The sequence below is a fragment of the Seriola dumerili genome, unplaced genomic scaffold (genome assembly GCF_002260705.1).
Source record: "Seriola dumerili isolate Sdu_G_001 unplaced genomic scaffold, Sdu_1.0 BDQW01000011.1, whole genome shotgun sequence".
In the NCBI taxonomy this organism is placed as follows: Eukaryota; Metazoa; Chordata; class Actinopteri; order Carangiformes; family Carangidae; genus Seriola; species Seriola dumerili.
Window position 1 is genome coordinate 6284122 of NW_019174266.1, and position 21751 is coordinate 6305872.

At 39.9% G+C, this 21751-nt stretch overlaps 1 protein-coding gene across 1 annotated transcript; it reads right to left on the reverse strand.

Moving 5' to 3' along the window:
- Positions 1-400: 400 nt before the first annotated feature.
- Positions 401-20679, reverse strand: LOC111223696 (high affinity cAMP-specific and IBMX-insensitive 3',5'-cyclic phosphodiesterase 8A-like). Its single transcript, XM_022747936.1, has 21 exons — positions 20627-20679; positions 17353-17543; positions 15835-15891; positions 15528-15582; positions 15182-15270; positions 14891-14969; positions 14283-14423; positions 13556-13644; positions 13379-13430; positions 13249-13291; positions 11374-11451; positions 11072-11142; positions 9847-10011; positions 7100-7148; positions 6778-6913; positions 6474-6672; positions 4673-4890; positions 3322-3454; positions 2118-2282; positions 1852-1981; positions 401-1126 (listed from the first exon to the last, which is right to left on the reverse strand). Exons 1-21 carry the CDS (start codon positions 20651-20653, stop codon positions 1020-1022), a joined length of 2274 nt encoding a protein of 757 aa, XP_022603657.1. The 5' UTR covers positions 20654-20679; the 3' UTR covers positions 401-1019.
- Positions 20680-21751: the final 1072 nt, after the last annotated feature.

Below are 21751 nucleotides of genomic sequence, written 5' to 3' on the forward strand. Positions count from 1 at the left end.
TTTGATAAGAAAATAAAAATGTTTAATATGGTAATGCTTCATATGAATAATAATTGTAAATTTTTGAGAGTTATAGTAGTATTTGTCTTCATCAGCTTTGGCTTTTCTCTCTCTCTTTTTAAATTCATTTTTGTTCTTATTTATTTATCAACTAATTCATGTATGAATTTTGATATAGAAAATATGGAACATCTAAGAAAAATTAAAATACCAAATCATCTGTAATTAGATACCTATGATCATGATGTTGAGGTTTTTGTCTCTCAGCAGTGGCCTAAAGTGAAGATCCACTCCCTGACCCGAAAAGAAAGCATCCCCACCCCCCACATGTCTGTTATGACAGCTACGTGTCAACTTAGATGTGTTCATGAAAATATTGCCACAAAAAAAAAAAAAAAAAAAAAAAAAAAAAAAAAAAAAGCAGTGGAGTGTTCTTTCATGGTGTGGCCTCCAGGGGCAGAAGGAGCAGTCCTGCCTTGCTCTGAGCACAGGGATGGAGGTCAAAGGTGATATGGCCTGACGAGGATTGGACACCTTCATATCCAGACCATACTTCCATCCACCCCTCCAGTGTTGCTCGCTCCTTCTATAAACAAGCAGTTTTTACTCAACTTCACAGGCAAACAGGAGAGCCCACGTGGTAATTAGGGGACGGATGCTTTGCCAGGAGGCCTGTAAGGACTCCTCTCTCAGTTATGTCACTCGACCAGCTACACTGCGAATGCCTGAGAGGCACAAGAAGTTCATAAGGATACCGTTTGTGTCCGTGTCTGTTTGTCACAGTTCTCATCTGACAGGGCTGTAAAGCCAACAGTGTTACTGCTGCAACTGCCCGTCAGGAAGTCCTTCTGTGGTTTCTGTATCGACGGACGTGTGGACGCTTGGCGTGCTACAGAAGCAGGAGAGTGAAGGCGAGGAGGCCCTTTTGGCTGGCTGGGCTGGCAGGGAGAGAGAAGCCCCAGCGGGAGAGAGGACGGCTGCCCCGGACTGAAGAGTCCCGGGGCCGAACACTGCAGCACCTACTCTGGAGGCGGTCGCAGGCTGTGCAGCTTCCTCTCATCCAGGCCTTTCCAGTACTTGAAGTTGTTGTCCAAGTGCTGCATAAGATTGGGGAGGTCTGCAAAAGCTGAAGAGAAGATAAAAGAAGTTGATTTGACAGGTTTTAATGACAGTTTTTTTTCAAATCAACACCACTATATTATTTAAGTATTTTTGTAAAAAAAACCACCAATCCAGCTTTTTCTCTCTCGGTACTCATTCTTATAACTCAGCTGCTGATACTAAGTACCGATTCCCAGTACCGATCCAACATCAGTGTTTTCTTTTTCCCAAATTTAAAATCTGTATACCTCACTGTGTGTAAGTCATTGGATTCATTTTTATGTAAGGTAAGATGAGGTCAGGGATTGCTGTGGCACTGAACACTGAGTTGGTGGCATACTGTGACTTAATGAATATGACTGATAGTGGAAACAATTAATTTCATAATGACATTGACAAAGAAACTGTATCTAATGTGGCTTGGTCACGTCCCAGCCAATACCCGATCGGCTTTATAAGGTCAGTATCTGCAGCGAATCAGCGTTTCCCCAAGACTGTGTACATGTAGGTATAAAAGTATGTTTTTAAACGACAATACTTTCATTTAGTTGCTTTGACAGGTGTATTAAATAATGTAAAGGATGTTTCTCATTACTTTTGAAGATTTGTAAACAGACATTTTACATGGCACTAATTGTCTTTTTCTATTGTAGAAGTAATTATCCACAGTGTGTGTTATTTGTGCATTTGAATTGTGTTTGTCTATGCTACCAGTATGCAGATGTGTGGCCGTGTATGTATCTCTCTTACCATCCCATGCATCAAACATGTCCGTAATGAAGTAGTCTATGAAGGAAATCTGGGACTTTGGGATGCTACATGTGTTTCTGTCGAACACAGGCATAACCACCGGTAGACCTTGTCTCTTCTCCTCGTCCGTCTGTACCAGAGATGAAGGCACAAGTGATCATCATGCACAGTGAATACATAAATTACAAAAAAAAACAAAAAAAAACAGTGCAGCTGCCGTATCCCTCTCCCCACACCATCAACACCATATTATTTTGTCTCATTACCTGTGCAAAATACTCTTCCGAGATGCGTCCGGCCCATTCTATACAGAGCTCCTGAGGCCTGCATGGATTGGATATATCTGCACACTTAATCAGCATTCGCTTGACAAGGATGCGATTCTCAGGGGATGTCAGAATGCCTTTGACAGATTCCTCATCATTGTTTCCCTAAAAAAAAAAAAAAACATAACAAAAGAAACCAAAAAACAAAGCAGACCATTAGCACAAAGAAAACTGAAGTTCTCCTTATTAGTGGCAATAAACAGCTCCTTATCACACACATCAGCTGAACAACTTTAAAAAAATACGACTGTGTCTGAGCATAAACCAAACTGGGAGGATAAAGTATTCCACAGGCGACGTTTAAAGGTTTTAGTTTTCTTCATGGAGAAGGAGAGTCTGTATTCATTGCACTTACATGTAAAAGACTACAGCATGCGTCATGCAGTCACATGATTTGCAGGCTACAGCATGTTTCAAGATTGAATTATGTTAAGCAGAAGTACAGAAGGTCTATTTTTCTGTGCCAAGATGAGTGAGGTCTCTGTTTTATTCCAAACCTTCAAGTGTCAAAGTTAACTCTGCAATTAAATGACAGCATATTTGACACAAAGACCTTTTCTGGAAGCATTTAGAACTTCTTTTATCAACTAAACTTCACCTCTGTAACAATTTAGACAAAGCACTTAAATGCACCATGAGTCTAAACTGACTGATTTTGAAAGTGATTGTATTCAATATAAGAATTTAGGGGAAAATCAGTTGTCAGATCGTTTGTTTGGATGATTCCTGCCTTTAAAAGGCAAGAGAACTTTTAAATGTCCGTGTTGAGCATTCCACACAGAGACGAGAAAGATGTTACCAAGTTGTAAAATTCTCTCCCCACAAAGATTTCTGTGCCCAGGCAACAACAGGCCACAAGTCCCCTGAACTAGTATCATCATCTCTCAAGCTCTTCAACTATTGTTGCTTGAATACTGTTGGACTACGTACGATTCGGTGACAGCATGTGACAGAATGAGATTACAATAGTTGTGTTTATATAAAGTCTGAATGCTCCCGTGTGTCCTTCCTGCTCTGACAGGACACTGATCTATTTAGGAAAAAAAACTGCTAAAATTAGAAATACTATTTCTACACAGGTATGAAAAAAAAAAAAAAAAAAACATTTAAGAGTGTTTCAGCATGATTTCATTTTTAATCTCACCCCATTCTCCTCCAAAGCAGCCAGTGGCTTGTTGATGCTGTTGACAAATTTGTTGACATGTTCAAAGTGTTTAGTCATCTCAGTGGCAAGCACCATATCAATGATGGCCTGTCGTAGTGTTCGATACTCATTCCTACACAGAGAGAGAGAGAGAGAGAGAGAGAGAGAGAGAGAGAGAGAGAGGGAAACCAGATGGGAGAAGGAGGTGAAGTGCAGGAGAGATGAGAAAGAGAGAGAACAGAGAGAGTGAGATGCCAGTGTGGTAAATAGCACAGAAACCCGTGTGAACAGTTTTCCTCTTCTGACTGCAATGACAGTGGCGATGAATGGATGCTTTGTTCACCTTCCCCCTCTGAGGGGACCAGCACATGTGAGCTATTCTGCTTTGGGACTCAAATCACATTACTACCCCGCCACTGTCAACACACACACACAGTATTGTTTTCAGTGGCACATATACGGACTTAGCTTATCCCCTGTGCTACTTCAGGTGATGCTACTCCTGTATCACAAACTAATTTCAATAAGGATTTAAATACATTAAATATGATTTTTATTTACATGTTGATACATACAAACATTCTGTCTATCACTAATTATATGTGACACAAAACATTTGTATACTGATCTAATTAAACAGAGTTGGCAAAAAATGTTCATACATCTGGGTTCCTGGTGCAATCTACAGCTGCAATGATTAGTCCATTAATCAATTAGTTGAAACTTAAACAGCAACTACTTTGATAACTGAATAATTGTTTTAGCTGGTTGCAGCTTCTCAAATGTAAGATCTGTGACAGTAAATTAAATATATAAAAAAGAACAGGTCATCTTGGGCTTTAGAAAATCACATTAATAACAGGCATTTTTCACTATTTTTATCAATTGATAATAAAAATAATTATTAGTTGCAGCCCTAGTACAATTACACAATCAAATCACACATAATCACCAAAGTCAGCAAATGCACTTGGAATAAATTACAGGATTGGTTTGGTGCCAAATGAAAATATACTAATTATCTTCTCGACATTGTGTCAGTCGAAACTGTTATCTCCGATATTTTGGAAACACTGAGGTAAATATTTGTGTTTTGAGCACATGACGCATTAGTTTAATTATACTAGTTGAGATCTTTGTACAAATGTGAAAGATATTTTATGTTTGTTTCAGATTTGTAGCGACATACTGAAGCTGTATCCACTTAACAATGGCTAAATTTGACTACATTTTAGTGTTTGGTGATTGTGTGATGTTCAGTCGATCTATCAACAGTCGGGGCAGATAACACATGAGGATATCTTTCATTTTTGGGGGGGGTGACCTATTGGTTATGTAAAGAATCTCTTACCTTTCAATGTTCTTGAAGATGTTGCACTTATCGTCTCGTGTGGTGATCTGGAAGGCCAGTGCTGCGTGGTGACTCTCTAGCACAGCTGTGTCATTGTAGAGGATGGCCAGCTCGCTTCCTGCGTTGCACAGGAAGCTGTTGGTGCGGCCTGGGTGGTCCACATCATGCACAGTAGCAGCGATCAGGGCGGCCACCTCGTCAATGGGATCCAAACTTTGCTGTTGGTGCAAATGACAGTGGAAATATGAATGTGGATAACTTTCTACTACCCTGTCTAAACTATCCACTATCAACTCAACTGTGATGTGTGTTGAGTTGAAAGACAGATTTATTAACAGGAAAAGAAAATGTAATGTTCACCTTAACTTAGCTGCATTTACAAGCTTTCCCAAAATACAAAACACATTCGACTGGCTGATAGTAAAATGTATGCATTACGAATGTCACCCAATATACTGTATGTTAGCATTATACAGTTGAAATGAAGCAAAAACAAAAACTTTCATTTTGCTGAATGTGTAGATTATTGAAGATTTTCTTAATCTCATTTTTTGAAGCTATAGTTTCAAAATACTGACTTTAATATTGGCAGAAGTAGTTGATAACAAAAATGAACACACATAGCAAATAGCTGCATTCAACTATTTGTAATTTTTGGAACTGAGGTCATTTGTTGCCCGCTAGGTAGTTTTTCATCATGTGTCACAAGGGTGCAAAAAATTTAAAAGTATAAATAATAAAGAGGCCACAGATCATCAAAAATAATTCCTAATTTTCAAATGAATTTGCAGTTGTCTGCTTTCTGTGGAGTTCCAGGGATTCATTAACCTTGGGTGATGTAACTTCACAGTTCACTGGCTAAGCCAATGAAAGATCCCTCCACTGAGATCAGAAATAGACAGTTTGGTAATCAGCTTAGCCAGTGCATGCCCTCAACCAGTTGCTGAGCCACTGACACACTTGGGCAAAACCACGACTCTCATGGATAATGGAGGCTCAGACGAGACAGCCGACAGTCAAGACTGATCAGAGAGCCGTGCTTAATAGTAGAAATTCCCAACTTCTAGATACTGTAGGTGTTTGGGCCCCGCAACCAAAGCAGTGGTGAACATTTCAAAATAAAAGGATGGTCACAGCTAAAACATGCTAATGCTTTAAGTCAGTCAATATGTTGACTTTAAGGAGACTTTCATATCTACTAATGTACTTTCACATTACATTTGAAAACAGTGCTCTGTGGAGCAAGTGACTTCCAAACTCTATGCAAGGATAAAACAAAAAGGCTTGTAAAGGAGAGAGAATTTGTTCAGGATATGGACCAAAACAGAGAAAAATCACAAAGAATCAGTGGGATAGGTAGCACACAGATCACACTGTAAAAACTGAGCATCCACTGCCACTTTATTCATATGCGATGGGCTTCAAAAGTCCCATTCCCTTGAACTTGAAAGTGGTCTCTTTGAACCCCACTGTATTTCATTATGTATACACACATAACAGAAAAGTGAAAAGCCAATCTGATAGAAGCTAATAATGCGGCAACAATAAATGAAAAATGGCCAGAAACCCAAGGTGACAGGCAGTAAATGGTGTGGCCCATATTTCAAAATCTGGACTCAGTAAATGTTTGCCATTTTTTGTTTGAAAAAAAAAAGAAAAAAAAAAAAAAAAGAAAAATCAATTGCCAATTAAATTTCTGTCCAACAAACCACACCCTTTAGTCTAAGGTATGTTATGCCTAAGCAAGTTTGCCATCCATTTTTAAAACAGCATGCTTCATTATTAACTATTGTTAGTTTACCTTGACCCTCTCCTTGCAGAGAAAATATGCTGTTGCGTGCAGGACATCAGCTGCATGACTGGAGTTGTGGTAGGAGTTACTGGAGTGGTAGTTAGCTTCAATCACTTGTAGCCAGGAGCGCAAAGTTGCCTCAGGGCAGTTTAGGAACTCGCAGACCCCAAAGCGGGAGAAGATCTTCAGGCCCAAGTAGGTCAAAGGCCTGCGGGAGGATTCAGCATAAACGCTCATACCAAGCTCTGCTTCCACACAAAAAAAAAATTAGACACAGTCCCTCTGGTAACCCTTAACCGTGTTGTTGCCTCACCGTTTTATGGTTGCAGCTTCCAAGTTGAAGATGTCAAAGTCCCAAGAGTTCTCATTCTCCATGGTTTGGGCGATACGAGGGGGGATGTCGTTTAACGACAGAGGAGTTGTCAGGTGACTGGGGATGTGGTGGGGCTCTGTGAGCAAAGGAGGAGACAAGAGAGGAGGCATTCAGATAAAGAGGGAGAGGTGAGAAAACTGTTGTTCACAACCTATGGATGAACTACAAGAAGTAAAAACAATGATTTTAGTAGTAAGAATAAACATAACTGTAAAACATAGCATAGCACCTCATATCTTCCTGTGCTTCATTGTAAACTTACGTTTTGTGGAAAATATGTATTCATTTCCTGACAATCTGCGTAAACCATCCTGTGAACATGAAGAAAAGAAAGAGAGAATCAGAGACTGAGGCAGCAAGTTACAATGCAGTTCATCACTTCATGATTCATTCTTTTTGAACAGCCAATTAAGGAGTTGAGCTCAGTGTTAGGAGCACCAGAATCACTTCAGTCAAAAAGAAAACTTTAAGGCCCTTAAATCTACCAACAAACTCAGATTTCCATCAGAAAAGTAAATAAGAGAGCATCATCACTTTTTGAACACCCCGTCACTTTAGTTTGATTTAAACATTTCTGGTGCCTAAAATTATTATAAATGAATATGACATATTATTGTTTATCATACGTCAGTGAAGAAAAAAAGTAAGAAGAGTTGGATTTTGGAAGGGTCTAAATGCCTCAGTGCATTTTGACAAAATTGCAGAAGGAAATGCAATTTGACAGACGAGAGATTGTAACAAATGACAACAGAATAAATAACAAGAAACAAAGACATGGATTTTACAGATTTTCCATATTAACACTTTTATGAGTGTTTTTTTCTTCTGTGCTATGACACAATATTCTGGAGGCTTTGTCGTGTTGACACCTCGTTTCGCAAACAGAGGGAGTAGACGGGGGATGCAGCCAAACTGAGCTTATTAATGAAACCAATATACAGTTTAAAAATGATTACCATATTTATGAACTATAATCGCTGTGTCAGAAATGACACTGGCATAATTTATGTACATATGTAAGATAATCTATTATGACATTTGTCTTCCTCTGGGCATTGTTGCATGCTGGGAAAGCAAATGGGGCTTATGAATAGGGTAACACTTCATCACCTTAATTACCAAAAACAGCTTTTCATTGGTTCAAATAAAGATCCAGCTCTTCTGGGACTGTGAACTGTATCAGCTGTGTATGACAGACTGCACATTAAGAACTGGGAAAGTAAAGATGGAGCTAATTGTTTTCAGCCACACTGGCACTGTGGCTGACAATGCCAGTAGGTTGATCAATCGGCTTTCCAGACTTATATTTCAACACCTATCGGACGGATTGCCATGAATTATTTTTTAATAGACATTCATGGTCCCCAGAGGATGAATCTTAATGATTTTTCTGAGGCTGACATTTGTAGTTTTGAGTGAAATGTCTTAACATACCATTAAATCATGCACAGACATCCATGTTCCTCACAGGATGAACTGTAATAACCTTGCTGACCTTAACATTTCTTCTATTATTATCATCAGGTCAAAAATTCAATTTGTCTAAATACATGCGAAACTAATGTCATTCCCCATCAGCCTCAGCTGTACTGTGTGTTTTAATGCTAATTAGCGAATGTTAGCGTGCTAAACTACCCCGGTGAACATGTTAAACTATGTACCTGCTAACCATCAGCATGTTAGCATTTGTCATTGTGAGCAAAAAGCACAGCCTCAGAGAGATGGTGCCATATTCATGTTTTATATTAGCAATGAAGATTGCAGCAGTTCTGTATTCATTACAGTTTATCAGAAACAGAAATCTTGTTTATATGTGTCTCTCAGAGACCAACTGTGACAAGAAGCTACAATAAAACCATCCTGACCTAAAAAATGTGTTGTTATGTGCTATAAAACTGTGTCCTCAGGCCACTGTATGTTATGAAAATGTTAAAAGAGTAAAAAAACATGGAAATAAAACATTGTAAGCACTAAGGCCTCCACTTTTTTTCTCCATTTTTGCCACTTGTCAGCTAAGCAAATCACAGGCCTATATCACCCAGTCATATATATTTTGGGCATTTGTGAATGCATGGGTGTGTGTCGCAGAGTGAAATGTTTACTTCACAAGTGAAAAAGGAAGAGGAGAGACTGGCTCATCTTTGACCCGAGCATTGTCTCATGGTGGCGCTGCCTCTGTACACACTGGCTATTTTAAGACTTTCTCCCCAGAAAGATGACAGTTCATCTCTTAACGTTAACTGGGTCTTCTGAGTTCAGGCCCGGCACACCTCACCATAACAAACAGGAATTGCAAGGCTAAGAAAACACAAATGCAACCGGGCACCTCGTGAACCAATATGATTGTACATATATAATCATTTAAACCCGAATAAACACCTCATGGTTTTCTGGTTTCATCAGCTGTTAACACTTGCGCACAACAAATCTTTCTGGGGAAGAAATATGTGTGACACCTCTCTGCTGTGTGTGCAGAGTGTACATGTATAAGTAAAGCCATGCTTATTCATCTGATCCAAAGAACAGGATGTTTCCAGGCCTGCGGAGTCGAGAGGAAGAGGTTCATGTGAGTGTGACTGTGTGCATGTGTGCAGAGTGTGTGCAGAGAGAGAGAGAGAGAGAGAGGGAGAGAGAGAGAGGGAGAGGGGGGAGAAAGAGAGGGTGGGGTGGGCTTTCCTCTCCAGCCTACAGGAGCACAAAGGACAATCTAACACTTCCTTTGGGGTTGTTGCCAAGACTGCCAACTTGGCACTCTTTCTACTTCTGTACTTCACCATTGCTGTCTGCTAATCTCTCTCTCTGTCTCACACACGGACACTACTGCATCTCTGTTTCTTTCATTCAACACAGTGTCATGAGCTTTCATAGTGAATGGATATTCATGCGGACGTTATCACAGTGGAACACTACAGTGTGCATTTAATCATATGGGAGTTGATTCATTTGTAGCTGTTTGGGTGTTTCAGACTTATCGAAGGACCCCTGCGCTCTAAAGGACCTGCTGCTTACCGTCATCAGCCCCCCCACGAGGTCATTTGTGTGGGGGTCTTCATCCTTGGTTCCCAATTGCGGGGAGTAGAGCTCAGTGGTCCTCAGGATCTCCAGTACGCGATCCAAGGCTTCTGCTACGGGCATGGGGCTGCTTTCCTGTGCTGCATTGATGATGTTGATTACCTGGATGATGAAATAATAAAGGTAATAATAATAATAATAATAATAATAATAATAATTATTATAATAATAATTATAATATTAATTTGCATTTTTGCAAAACCAACAATAATAAAAGCAAACTGGACACATATACTGAAGGTAAGGCTTTTAGTGGACCATGATAAAGTGGGTAAAGTGAGTTTTAATCACATAACAGAAGAAATAAAAGGTAAAATCAGCTAAAATCTGAATGTGTTCTACAATAAAAGTGTGTTTCAAATACTGATTCAGCTCCACTGTGTTTACTGACTGTGCAAAAAGGCTAAAACATTTGCAATGTGGTCACACTTCTTCATTTTGCTAATTCACTTTCTTTTCAAGGGTTAGATTCGAAGATCAATACCACTCATATCATAACAATTTATTTAAATGAATGAGGCATTAGATGTAAAATGGACTCTTTGACTCTAAAATGAATAAAAGTGTTAAAACATGACCGGGTAAGTCCAGCAGGACGATGCTCAGAAAACATTAAGAAAGATTTACATTTTTGCTCCAGCATGTGAACCTGGAGGTTCTGGAAGTTCCAACAATGGACACCTATGGCGAGGTCAGCAAGCATGTGCAAGAGCACAAGTTCTAGCTAACTCACTTCCACATAAGCACAAACAGTACCAGCAGTTCTATCAGTGCTTTATTCTGGAGAGGATGACGCCTACAGGGACTGACTACACAGTCAAATGATACAGCAGAGGAACTGCAGTGTGTCATATGACCCATCCCTGGGGACTTTCTCTGTTTCCAACCATCCACGCTGCCGACTACATAAACCACTGAAACAGCAGGTCATCCTGGTCCAACATGCTTGCCTGTCTTGTGCATGAAATGTGCCATTTTATCAGCCTATCTCCTCTTGACATGGTATGCGTGGCCTCAGACTCAGTAGCTAGTAGCTGTACAAGAAGAGCTCATGGCAGTTGTGGCAGTTTTACAACCCAAGAGTTCAGTCATGAGATACAGAACATCCGTACAGAGTGCTAATCATATGATGGAGGGATGATGGGGAAGGAGATGAACCCACCTTGGTGATAGGAGCTTCTATAGTCATGGAGTGGATGCGGGCCATTGAGGAGTGCCTTCGCTGTGAGCTCCCTGGAAACAAGACATTGTCATTTTATCGGCTTGAACTTTGATTCACCCACAGTTCGAAAGGCGCAGATTCAACAACAAATTACGCTGCAGTTTTCCAAACCACTTTCTAATGAGTTTGTTTGTGTGCGTGTGTCCAATCAACACTTAATGCAAACAGACAACTGGGATGGTTTCATAAGCTGACAAGAAAAACGCTCAGATTTTCCATCATCTATCTCCCTTCACTCTCACCATCGCTCCCCCGAGAAGTTGTGGATCTGACATCCAGAGAGCCTTTCCTCCGGTCTTTGTGCTTACTGGATTGGATGTCTGGGGAGAAGAAAACACCTTACATTAACACACACGCACAAACACAGTTCAAGTTTAGTGACAAGGCCGACTTTGGCTCCAGCCTCAATATCCCAAGCGGGAGGATTGTAATCCTGTAATTAATTGTAATAATTGGTCAAAGTTGAGAAGAAAAGTGCACCTTTTGTGCAAGAGAATACTCTAAGTGCCTTACCCAACAAAGTGAAATATAATAATTTCATGTGATATTAAACATCCTCCACACCCAATAAGCAAGTGGAAGTGCTCCAGTACTTGGAGGAAAATTGAGATCGGTAAGTCAACCTCACAAGTCAAACCCATAGATGGAAAATACTAGATATTAGAATCTATTTCATTTCTATTATCAGATCTGTCCTAGACATTTAAAGGATAAGGCTGGTGTTATTCTATATCTGTCTTATTTCAACAAATCCCACAGAAAGTGCTCAGCCTCAAGACCATTACTTGAATATGAAGACCATTAAGTTTTTCATGGAATTTCTAGACAATATAAGAAAAATGAAAAATGTATAAAATATGCCTTTAAAGTCAACTTAAAGGTAATTTTCTTGACTTAATCAACTTGTCCTCCATAAATTCGCACCTTTGTTTCAAGTTTCTGTTTTAATTTAGTATTTTTTACTGTAATAAGGGATTAATATAAAGTGATAGAAAGCTACATAAGTAGGCAGGAAACTTTCTTTGTGTCTTTGTCTATGTAAGCAGACAGCACTGCTGTATATTTCACTTCACAACACGACAAAAATATGCACATTTTAAATCAAGGAATAAAACAAATATAAAAAACACCAGTCACTTTGAAAGGCCAGAGAGAAGTAAAAGAAAGCTTTTAATACATTTGCTGACTAGCTGCATTTGGTAGGGTTACACTCTAAATCTAGAAGCATAATCAACCTTTTGAGCCCATAATCAGAAGACCTAGGGGATGTAGGGGTGTTGTATAAGAGTTTCAGTGAAATATACTGTGCTGTAAGACCATACAAAGCTTCATAAACAAACAGCAACATTTCAAAGTCGCTTCTTTTCAGTGGGCTGGTGAAAGGACGCCAACACAGGAGAGATATGAGCCCTGTTTTGTTCACCTGTCAGGAGCGTAGCTGCTGCATTTTGAAATCAGTTGCAGCTGTGAATTGGCTTCACGGTTGATACCACAATACAGCAAGGAACAATTGTCCAGTTTCACAGAAAATAAAAGCGTGGATAACTTTTTCAAGGTCAACAAAAGACAGAATTCATTTCTTTGGAAATATTTCTCAGCTAGATAAAGCAGGACTGGCCCCTCTGCTGGTCTACTGTTTAAAATTTGGGTCATGATTAAAGAAAACAATGATTTTCTGGCATGGTGCAATACATTTGCTGACACATTTCCAAAGTCTCTGAGTTTACAAAGCTCAGGTTCCCAAATGTGACTATCTCCAATTTATTGTTATTAACGTCCAACAAATATTTGGTGTCTGCAAACAATCAGTTAAAATTAGCACTGTGTATTGTCTGTGCAACACTGGAACTCAATGTTGTGCTTCCTAATGACAAACACAGCGCTGGCCCTCAGGTCCTCGACTCTTACGGCAGATCAAAACTGATAGAGTTGTGGAAGGAACTTCCATCACTAATGCTAATAACTGCCCAGCAGAGAGAGAACCTGAAGTACTGAAACCTGCAAGACTCCACAGTTGTTTGAGTGGTTTAGCATAATAAATCACCTGTAATGTTATTCAGTTACAGAGTAGAGTTAAGGCTGGCACCTACAGCACAGAGCTTCAGGATGGATCTTACCTGTCTGAGACTCTGCCTGCACACGTTCACTGGATTTATCACTCTGCGTGGACAGAGGGGAAAGGCAAATTGATATATGCAGGCTCCTCTCATCCATTATTAAATCAGCAAAACTTGAAACACGTCTCACCTTATTATTATCATTTAAAGGCCTGTTGATAGACACATAGTGTCTGATTTTTCTGTGGACGACAGAAGCTTATTATTCAACCATTCATCAATCAATCATCACACAATCATTATTCAGTCATATATAACTATTCGGATAGTGGAAACATAATTTACATTTAGCAACACCGTCACTCACCCTCCCTGTCCAATTACAGGTGTGATCTTCACATTTTGCTGAATGCTGTCTCCATTCTTCTTTTTGGCATAATAAATCCCCTGCCACTCCTGGAACACAAAAAGCCCAAACTGAGAGAGAAGAAATGAAACATACAAACACATAATGCACAGACTCAGGAACATATTTGACCAAATATGAGATTTAGAAAATGTTCTAAAAGTGGATGTGGACTGGGTGTAGCATGGCAGCGTTTGTGGTACAGGTTAGGTGGTAAGGTGTGGCGGGTCAGAATATTTCAGAGAGCAGCGAGTTGCTTTAATGGGTAGGGGGAGCGCTCCTGGAGTCCCGTGCGTTTGTTTCATGTGCCCCCCCTCCTACAGACTACTGTGGCAGCTTAAAAAGGACCTTCCCGCTGTTAGCCTGTCTGGGACTGACCTTCGCTCTCTGTGTAGTAAGATTACAGCACAGCCACCAACCGCTGTTCTTATTCACATGAAACAGAGCTGCTGGACGGCTGGTGGACTTACAGCACACATGGATGCACGTGCACGCATGCATGCACACACACAAAGGCAGGTGCTACGGTGCTTACGAGGGTGATCTGATAGTGAAGCAATAGTCTATGTTATTCCTATGTCAAAACTATCTGTGTAAGAGAATTAACAATTCAACAAATTCCTGATTATGTAATTCCCTGAATGTATGTTTAGCCTGAAGTGTATAGTGTATAATGAATGCATATTACCTTTCCTTTCCGTATGCAGGAGTTTATTGTTTCAAGGAGATCAGGCTTATTCTTCTCACTTTTAGGCACTTCTATTATTTCCTTCCCTATTAGCTCGCCTTGTTGGTAGCCCATAATGGACTCATAGGCAGGGTTCACGTACTGTGAAGGAGAGGTAACAGTGAGTCTTCAGGTTTGATCTGAAATGATGATCTGCTGTTTATAAAAAGCAACACTGAGAGTTCAGACACAGTCATAAGACGATGACCTCCAGCAACATATGAATCTTGCTAACCAAAATAACACGTCTTCAGAGAAGTGCACCCATTCTTCGCGCGTTTCATGGAAGCTCCAAAAAAATACATACATATATATATATATATATATATTTTTTTTTTATGTGAAAACATAACGTGATAACGCAGGCTACAGTGCTTTGATGTTAACAAAACGAGCCATTCAGAGGGGGACAAAGACTGCAACTATCACTTCTGAGATCTGGGGTCACAAGACATGAACAGCCACTAAAACAGGAGAGAAGGAGAGAGAGAGAGAGAGAGAGAGAGAGAGAGAGAGAGAGAGAGATCAACTGTACATCACAATAAAGCAACTACAGGCATCAAACTCACTTGAATAACTTGATCTTCAGAGGTGATCTCTATGGCCTCTTGGCTTTGTTCTATAGCTGTGAAAATAGCATTTCCAGCCCTTGTACAGGAAGAGAAACAACAGAACCAGAACCATTGTTAAAATATGCAACAAACAGTCTCCAGCATCTGTTTATATACACACACACATATATATTCTACATTTGTACTCTCTAAAGAAAGAGTTAAGTATCAAAACCCGCTATAGAAAAGTAAGAAGTGGATATTCTTTCCGATGTCGACAACACTGTACAACAATACAGCACGACTCACCTCAGTTTGAACTGCGCCCGCACCTCTCCATGCTCCAACTGTAGCAGCTCATTGTAGCAGGCCATCATATTGCCATTCTCCACATATCTCTGAGGGTAGGAGGGCAACACCGAGCAACACGGGTCAGTCAAAGTCAACTAAAATCCCAATTTCAAATTAGTGAGGATAAGTCGCAGTTTTTCTAATACCACACACTAAGGATTTACAATCTTGTGTCCTAAGTGTTGACAGTAGGGATATAAAAAAAAAAGAAAAGAAAAAAACATATCAAAAGAATAATACAAATACACACACAGCAGGGGAACACACACACACCAGACACATATTTACACACAGTGTTGCTCACCCTATTAAAGCCGGCATTGATCAGGGGCATCACAGAGGCTTCCTCTCTGTCTGGCCTTGACAACAGAAAACATGTTAGCACCCAAACATCGACATGACAAATGCTTGTTCAGAGAACATCAGAGGGTTGCACCATATGACTGGCTGCAGGCCTACAGTCCTCCGCTGAGTCATGCGTTTTAATTCTGACAATATGGACCCAAACATTTGCTACATTAAAAATACAGTGAGGAAAATGACAAGAAAGGGCAGAGAGGGAGAGAGAGTTGGGGGGGGGCGGCGAGACGGGTTCAGCGAATTGTACATACCTTTTCACAACGGCGACTATCACAGTGTTTTCTGAAGAGTTGACTGCTCTAATTGACCTGAATGTAAACAGAGGGAGCCTTTTAGCCAGAGAGCAGGCCGGTGGAAAAGCCCATGGCATCAAATCAATGTATTTTTCATTTTTTCACGCTCCGATTCTCCCAGGCAGGCAGAGCCCAGTGGTGGAGCTCTGTGAGCAGGCCTAGACCTCTGAAAGAATGCTGTGTACAGGGCCACTCATCCGCCTGTGGTTTTCCCCAGCCAGTGGTCATAAAGGCCCTTTAGTTCCCCATCTGAGCTTGTGCGTGTACACTGAACATATGGATTGGCCAAAATGAATAGGGTTAACATACACGCTGGGCAGGGCAAATGAATGTTTGTAAATGTGTTTTTGGTTTGGGCAGAGGCTAAAGATAGAGTGGTATGGGCAGGCACCGCTCATTTCTCACTGACATGACTCCACTAGATAGTATGCGATGGAAGCAAGTGAGCCCAAAGTGAGGTGGCCATTTACCCCCGCAGAGAGTCGTAATCACACGTGTTAGCCAATGTAATGTAACACATGGAAAGGGTATGCTATAATTGGTCCTATCATGATCATCTGGTCTGGATTATGTCACTGGCCTTAAATAACAGTCAGTACCAGAATTCAAGTTCAATTCAACTGTGTCCACTACATCAGTGATTCCTAACCAGAGGCACGTGTAGTTGCAGCAGCCACGAGGTATGTGAAAAGACTGATTTGACTAATTTGAAAAAATTTAAATTACAATTTAATTAAATAAATATATCTACATTTCGACTCAGTTATACAAAGAAATAGCTATAATCAATGTATAAATGGTGAAAAAGCTCAAAGTAGTGAATAAATGCTTGAAACAGCAAAAAGTTTGCAAAAAGGAAAATGATAAACTAGTCGGTTAAAAGTAACCTCAATGGATAAATAATTCAAATAATTAGCTCAAATTATTTGTGGATCAATAGTTGATAGCTAAAAGTCATGGACACATGGTAAAAAACTAAAAATAGAAGATAAATGGTAAAAAAGTAATTCTATAGTTCCATGGTTAAAACGGTGGTTGGTTAGCTAAAAGTAATGAATGTACAGCGTGAGTTGAAGTAGCTTAACATGATGGATCAACAGATAAAACAGTTAAAAGTAATTGATTAATGGTGAGGTCATTAGCAACAAGTAATGAATAAATGGGTGCAAAATTCAGCTTTGGCTACTGCAGGTGATTTTTAACAGAAATGCAAACTTGGCCATACTGACGTACCAGCTAAACACTGACAGTTCAACTGTATGAAAGAAATATTTTAACAATATCAAATTCTATGTCATTAATAGTCTTAGATGACAATCATCTTAAAATGGGTTCATATACACATGTGGATGGGTACTTGAGTTTACAGGACTGTGTGGATACAGCAGACACAAGACGCTGTGAACCACTATTCTTCATCACTCCAGAGGTACAACTTGAAGTAGAAGGACACTGATGATGACAGAAGTCGCTTACCGGCATAGTGCTTCAGCGTCAAAGTGTCTGGAATGTCTGTGGTCAATGATGACGAGGTCGTGATGCTTCTCCAAGAAGCATTCAAGAGCCGACTCCGGTGTCCGCGCCATGCTGCACCTGAAGTTAGCCTTCTCACATGCCCAGCAGAAGCCATTACTCTGACTGTCCTCTTTGGCAAAAACTAAAAGTACCTGCAAAAAGAGAGATGACTAAGCATATTTATGCAACTGCCTTTTTTAACTGACCTCTTGCAATGTCATACTACTATTACTTCTACCCAAAATATATTACTCATCTAAAATTTTTGTTAATATGGTCTTTACAAAGAGCCACGAAACATGGGGAGAGTAAAAAATTAAAACAAGTCATGTCTAAAAAAAGACTGGATTAAAAACGAACATCAGAAAAATCTTACATGTGAACAGGTGTTTACAAGCAGGTATTAAGACGTGCTTTTTAGACCAAATGGTCCACAGACGAAATGTCTTAGTGGCATCGCAGGTATTTGTGAGTCTGAGGGTCTAACCGCCAAAAACCTGATATACACAGCTGCAGCTAATGTTAATTGTTATTGTTATTTCTTGTGTTGTTTATTTTTACAATTCATCAATTGATCAAATGTGAAAAAAATCCCCATCACCCATCATTTCCCAGAACCCAAAGTGACGTCCAATTTACTACGAGATATACACAGGATCAAATGGTTTGAGCACTAATTACATGATTGGTGGGACACAAGTGTATATAATTTGTCCTACATGGGCAAAACCACCAAAGCCACTTGTGCCGTCCTTCACTGGTTGTACAGTTGTATTGTAAAAATCTAGTGTACATCTGACTTCTACCTGACAGAAATGATGAATTTATTTAAACAGGAACTCATTGCTTGATTTGCTGGAAATATTTTTTTCTGTACATCACCCTGTGCTGTAGAAAAAGTGCAGTAAAAGACAAAAGAGCGCTACAGTAAAACATGATTTCAATGCATCGGTGTATCAACAGCTCTGAGTTATCAAGTCATCAGCGGTGCATTCGTGCTCATTTGTGCCCGTCGTCCTCATCAACCTGCAGCGTGGGCTTGACTGTGACCTCAGGTCTCCAGTGGAAAGGCCCTGATTGATCAAGCTCAGCTCGTACTCGGGTGCGTCAGAGATTTTATTGTCCGCTGCCGTGATCTATGACACAATTAGTCGAGGTGGCCTTGACTGGCTGCGGCCCCTCCCACCGGTCTGCCAAGGCTGTGGTAGAAAGTGCTGCTGCTACCGTCAAACCAGCCATTGAGAGCATGCTCTCCCTCTGCCAGCATACTTTCATATAACCCCTTATTTGCGTAAATACTGGACCAGAGATTTAGGCCCACCTCCAAGAGCAGTGCTGCACTAAGAGTAGATTCATGAGTCACTCTCTCAAACAGACGTCATCTCCAAATGTTGGCAGGAAGCAGAATGAACGTAAAGAAGAGAAAGTTTGTTCTGCAGTTTTAAGTTTGCATCACACCTGTAAAGTTGAGTTAGGGCACAAAGACATGAGTTTTTTTGAGAAAACTAGAGCCACTGTCCTCCACACAATGTAGGAATAGAGGACTGGCTGTTTTGACAGTTGTCCTTTTTGATTCATTCTGATGATTGGTGGGGCTTTATTTAAGTACCCAAATGCAGCTTCAGGCCCGAGGCAGAGAGCCTGCACGCCTGAGAGGGGTGTTGCTAATGCAAAACATATCCACATATGAACATTTTCCCTACAAGTGGCAATAAGTGTCCGGGTCATAAATACATCACCGCTGAGTTCTGCAGCTATATTCGGTACGCACAGGGAATTAGATCAGAATTCCCCATTGGGATGTTGGTAGAAAAGTCAACATTCCTGCAGAGGTGGAGGAACGGGGGTAATATGGGCTGAGATAAGGGGTTTTCAGATGCCTCTGCTCAGGCTAGGACAGATACCCCCTCACTCAGTAATAACACACCCAGCTGCAATGCACAAAAAAAATAATCTCAAAGTATATTCAAGCAACAATGTTTTGTAAGGGCAGATGCCATGTTAAAGCTCCAAACAAACAGATGGAAAAGGCAGAGAAAGTAGCAGAGATACAAAGACTACAAGATGGAAAAAAAAAAAAAAAATAGTTTGAAGGGGGTAGTGAGCATTTTGGCAGGGTGTGATTGCTCTGTCTAGAAAACATCATTGTTGAAAACAGAGAAGGCCAGGCCAGATCCTGTGAGCCACGAGAAAAGAGGAGGAGTAGGGAGGAGGAGGGCATGACAGGATCAGCTGTGAGTGACAAAAACAGGAAGGGGATATCTCTCTACCTCGTTTTCCTACTGTGGTCACACTGGAGTGCATCAGACAATAAAGCCGAGTCTCTACACTTATACATGGCATTAAATTACAGGACGTCTAATGCATTGCTTTTCTTTGAATTCCACTGACTTTTCCATCATTATTGTTTGTAACTTTGACTTTAATGAAACTTTGTATTTTACTTGAAGGAGCTATGTGCACCAGGGTTGCAAGTAACAATCATCAAAAAATGACAGTCTGAGTTTCTTAGAGCTGAAGGTGACTCGTCCGTCTGACCAACAGTTCAAGACCCAAAGTGTTCAGTTAGATATAATATATGACCCCTTGAAACCAAGGTGAAATCAAATGTTGCACATACTCAAAATACTTCATTAAATTCCTAAAAAGCCAAAGACTCCAACAGCAGCAATGCGCGCCACAAGACCAAGCACAGTACCAAACTGTAAAATGAACCATTGAACGTCAGAGAATGTCCTGTTTGCTGTGACGAAACTGGTCCATGGATCGTCTGTGCAGTTCTTCCATAACGTGCATTGTTCATTATGGTATGTTCTCTGTCATAAATGTTTGGCCTTGTTGCCTTGACAACCCAAGGCTGCATCTCACACAATACGCCCATTAACAGTTTTTTTTTTCCTCCTTTTTTTTTTTTTTTTTTTTGAATGTTTGCATGGGGACTTTTTTTTCTTTTTTTTTCTTTAATCTCTTGGCGAGGTGTGGTATCTTTGAGAAATTCAAGATTAGTTCTGACTGCAAACAAAAGGAAGGTGACGTTTTGAAATACTAATCCTAGAAAAATGCTACCAAATATTGACAGTCACACCAAGTTTAGCTCCAGGGCTCAGCTAAAAGCCCCTAAATGATATGTACATAAACATTTGACTGGAGCACTTCTGTTGTTCCGTGGAAAGTCTTAATGCATTCGAGCACATAAGCATCAATCATTCAGATGTTTGGCATTGTTTTACGATACCTGAAGTGGGTCTTTAAATAACTTCATTGGTCCAAATTGCACCTCTGTTAATGTGGTCTGAAAGATAACAAGAAGAATACAAGGATTAGAAAAAAACATTTCATAAACATATTTTCTCACTTGTTTCATATTTGTATTTTAACCCCTTTGTTTCACTGACATTACTTCTTCATTGTATCACTGCTACGTGTGCAATAGTAACAATAATAATCAAGTTTTTTCCCCCTTCTCTACTCAGCATGAAGAAAGGTACTGAAGTGGTCAACTGGCACAGAATGACCAGAAAACAGTTTTATCACCAAATAAGGATATATCTCTCATGATTACTTTGGGTTATTCATGTTCAATTCGTTGAGTCTCTGTACAGTATGTCATCGTACAGTGATGCCACTTATGTGTAGGATCAGTCAGACCCCAGAGAGAGCTCTTAGGGAGAAACCGGAACAGAAATCTGATTAGACCTCTTTGGGATTCAGGAGGGTTAATGAAATGTAAGAAGAACCGTCAATACCAGATCACAGACATGGCACGTATAGAAAAAAAACAGCTGGAGTCTCTGAGACTCCAAAAAGAAGTAATGTGTCGCTCTCTGTAGCTTCGGAAACACATCAACAGTTTAAAATGTTGCTTATAACTATTCTCATAAAATTAATGAAGGTCATCAAGCTGATAAAAGTGCTAAGTATGTACTAAAGGTGTTGGGTCTCGTCCAACAGAGACAAATATGTAAAACTACAGTACTAGGTCCTTTTACTATTCAGAGGCAAACATACTTTTCACTCAACTGCAGTTATTTGATAACTTTAGTTACCAGTTACTTTACCAATTTGGATTAATAATACAAACTGTAACCAACCAAATATATGATGATGTATTGTTATAGGTTATGATAACACATTATTGATACCTAGAGAAACTTAAAAACTACCCAGACATATATAAAGTACCTTTACAGGCTACAACATTGAAGTGATGTACAAATTATTGCATCCTGTAATTACAATCCAATAATATAATATACATTAAAACTGCAACAATTAGTCAATTAATTGATTAGTTGAATGACATTAAAAAAAATCAAATCAGCTTTTCTTTCTCATACATGATTGACAACTTAATATTGTT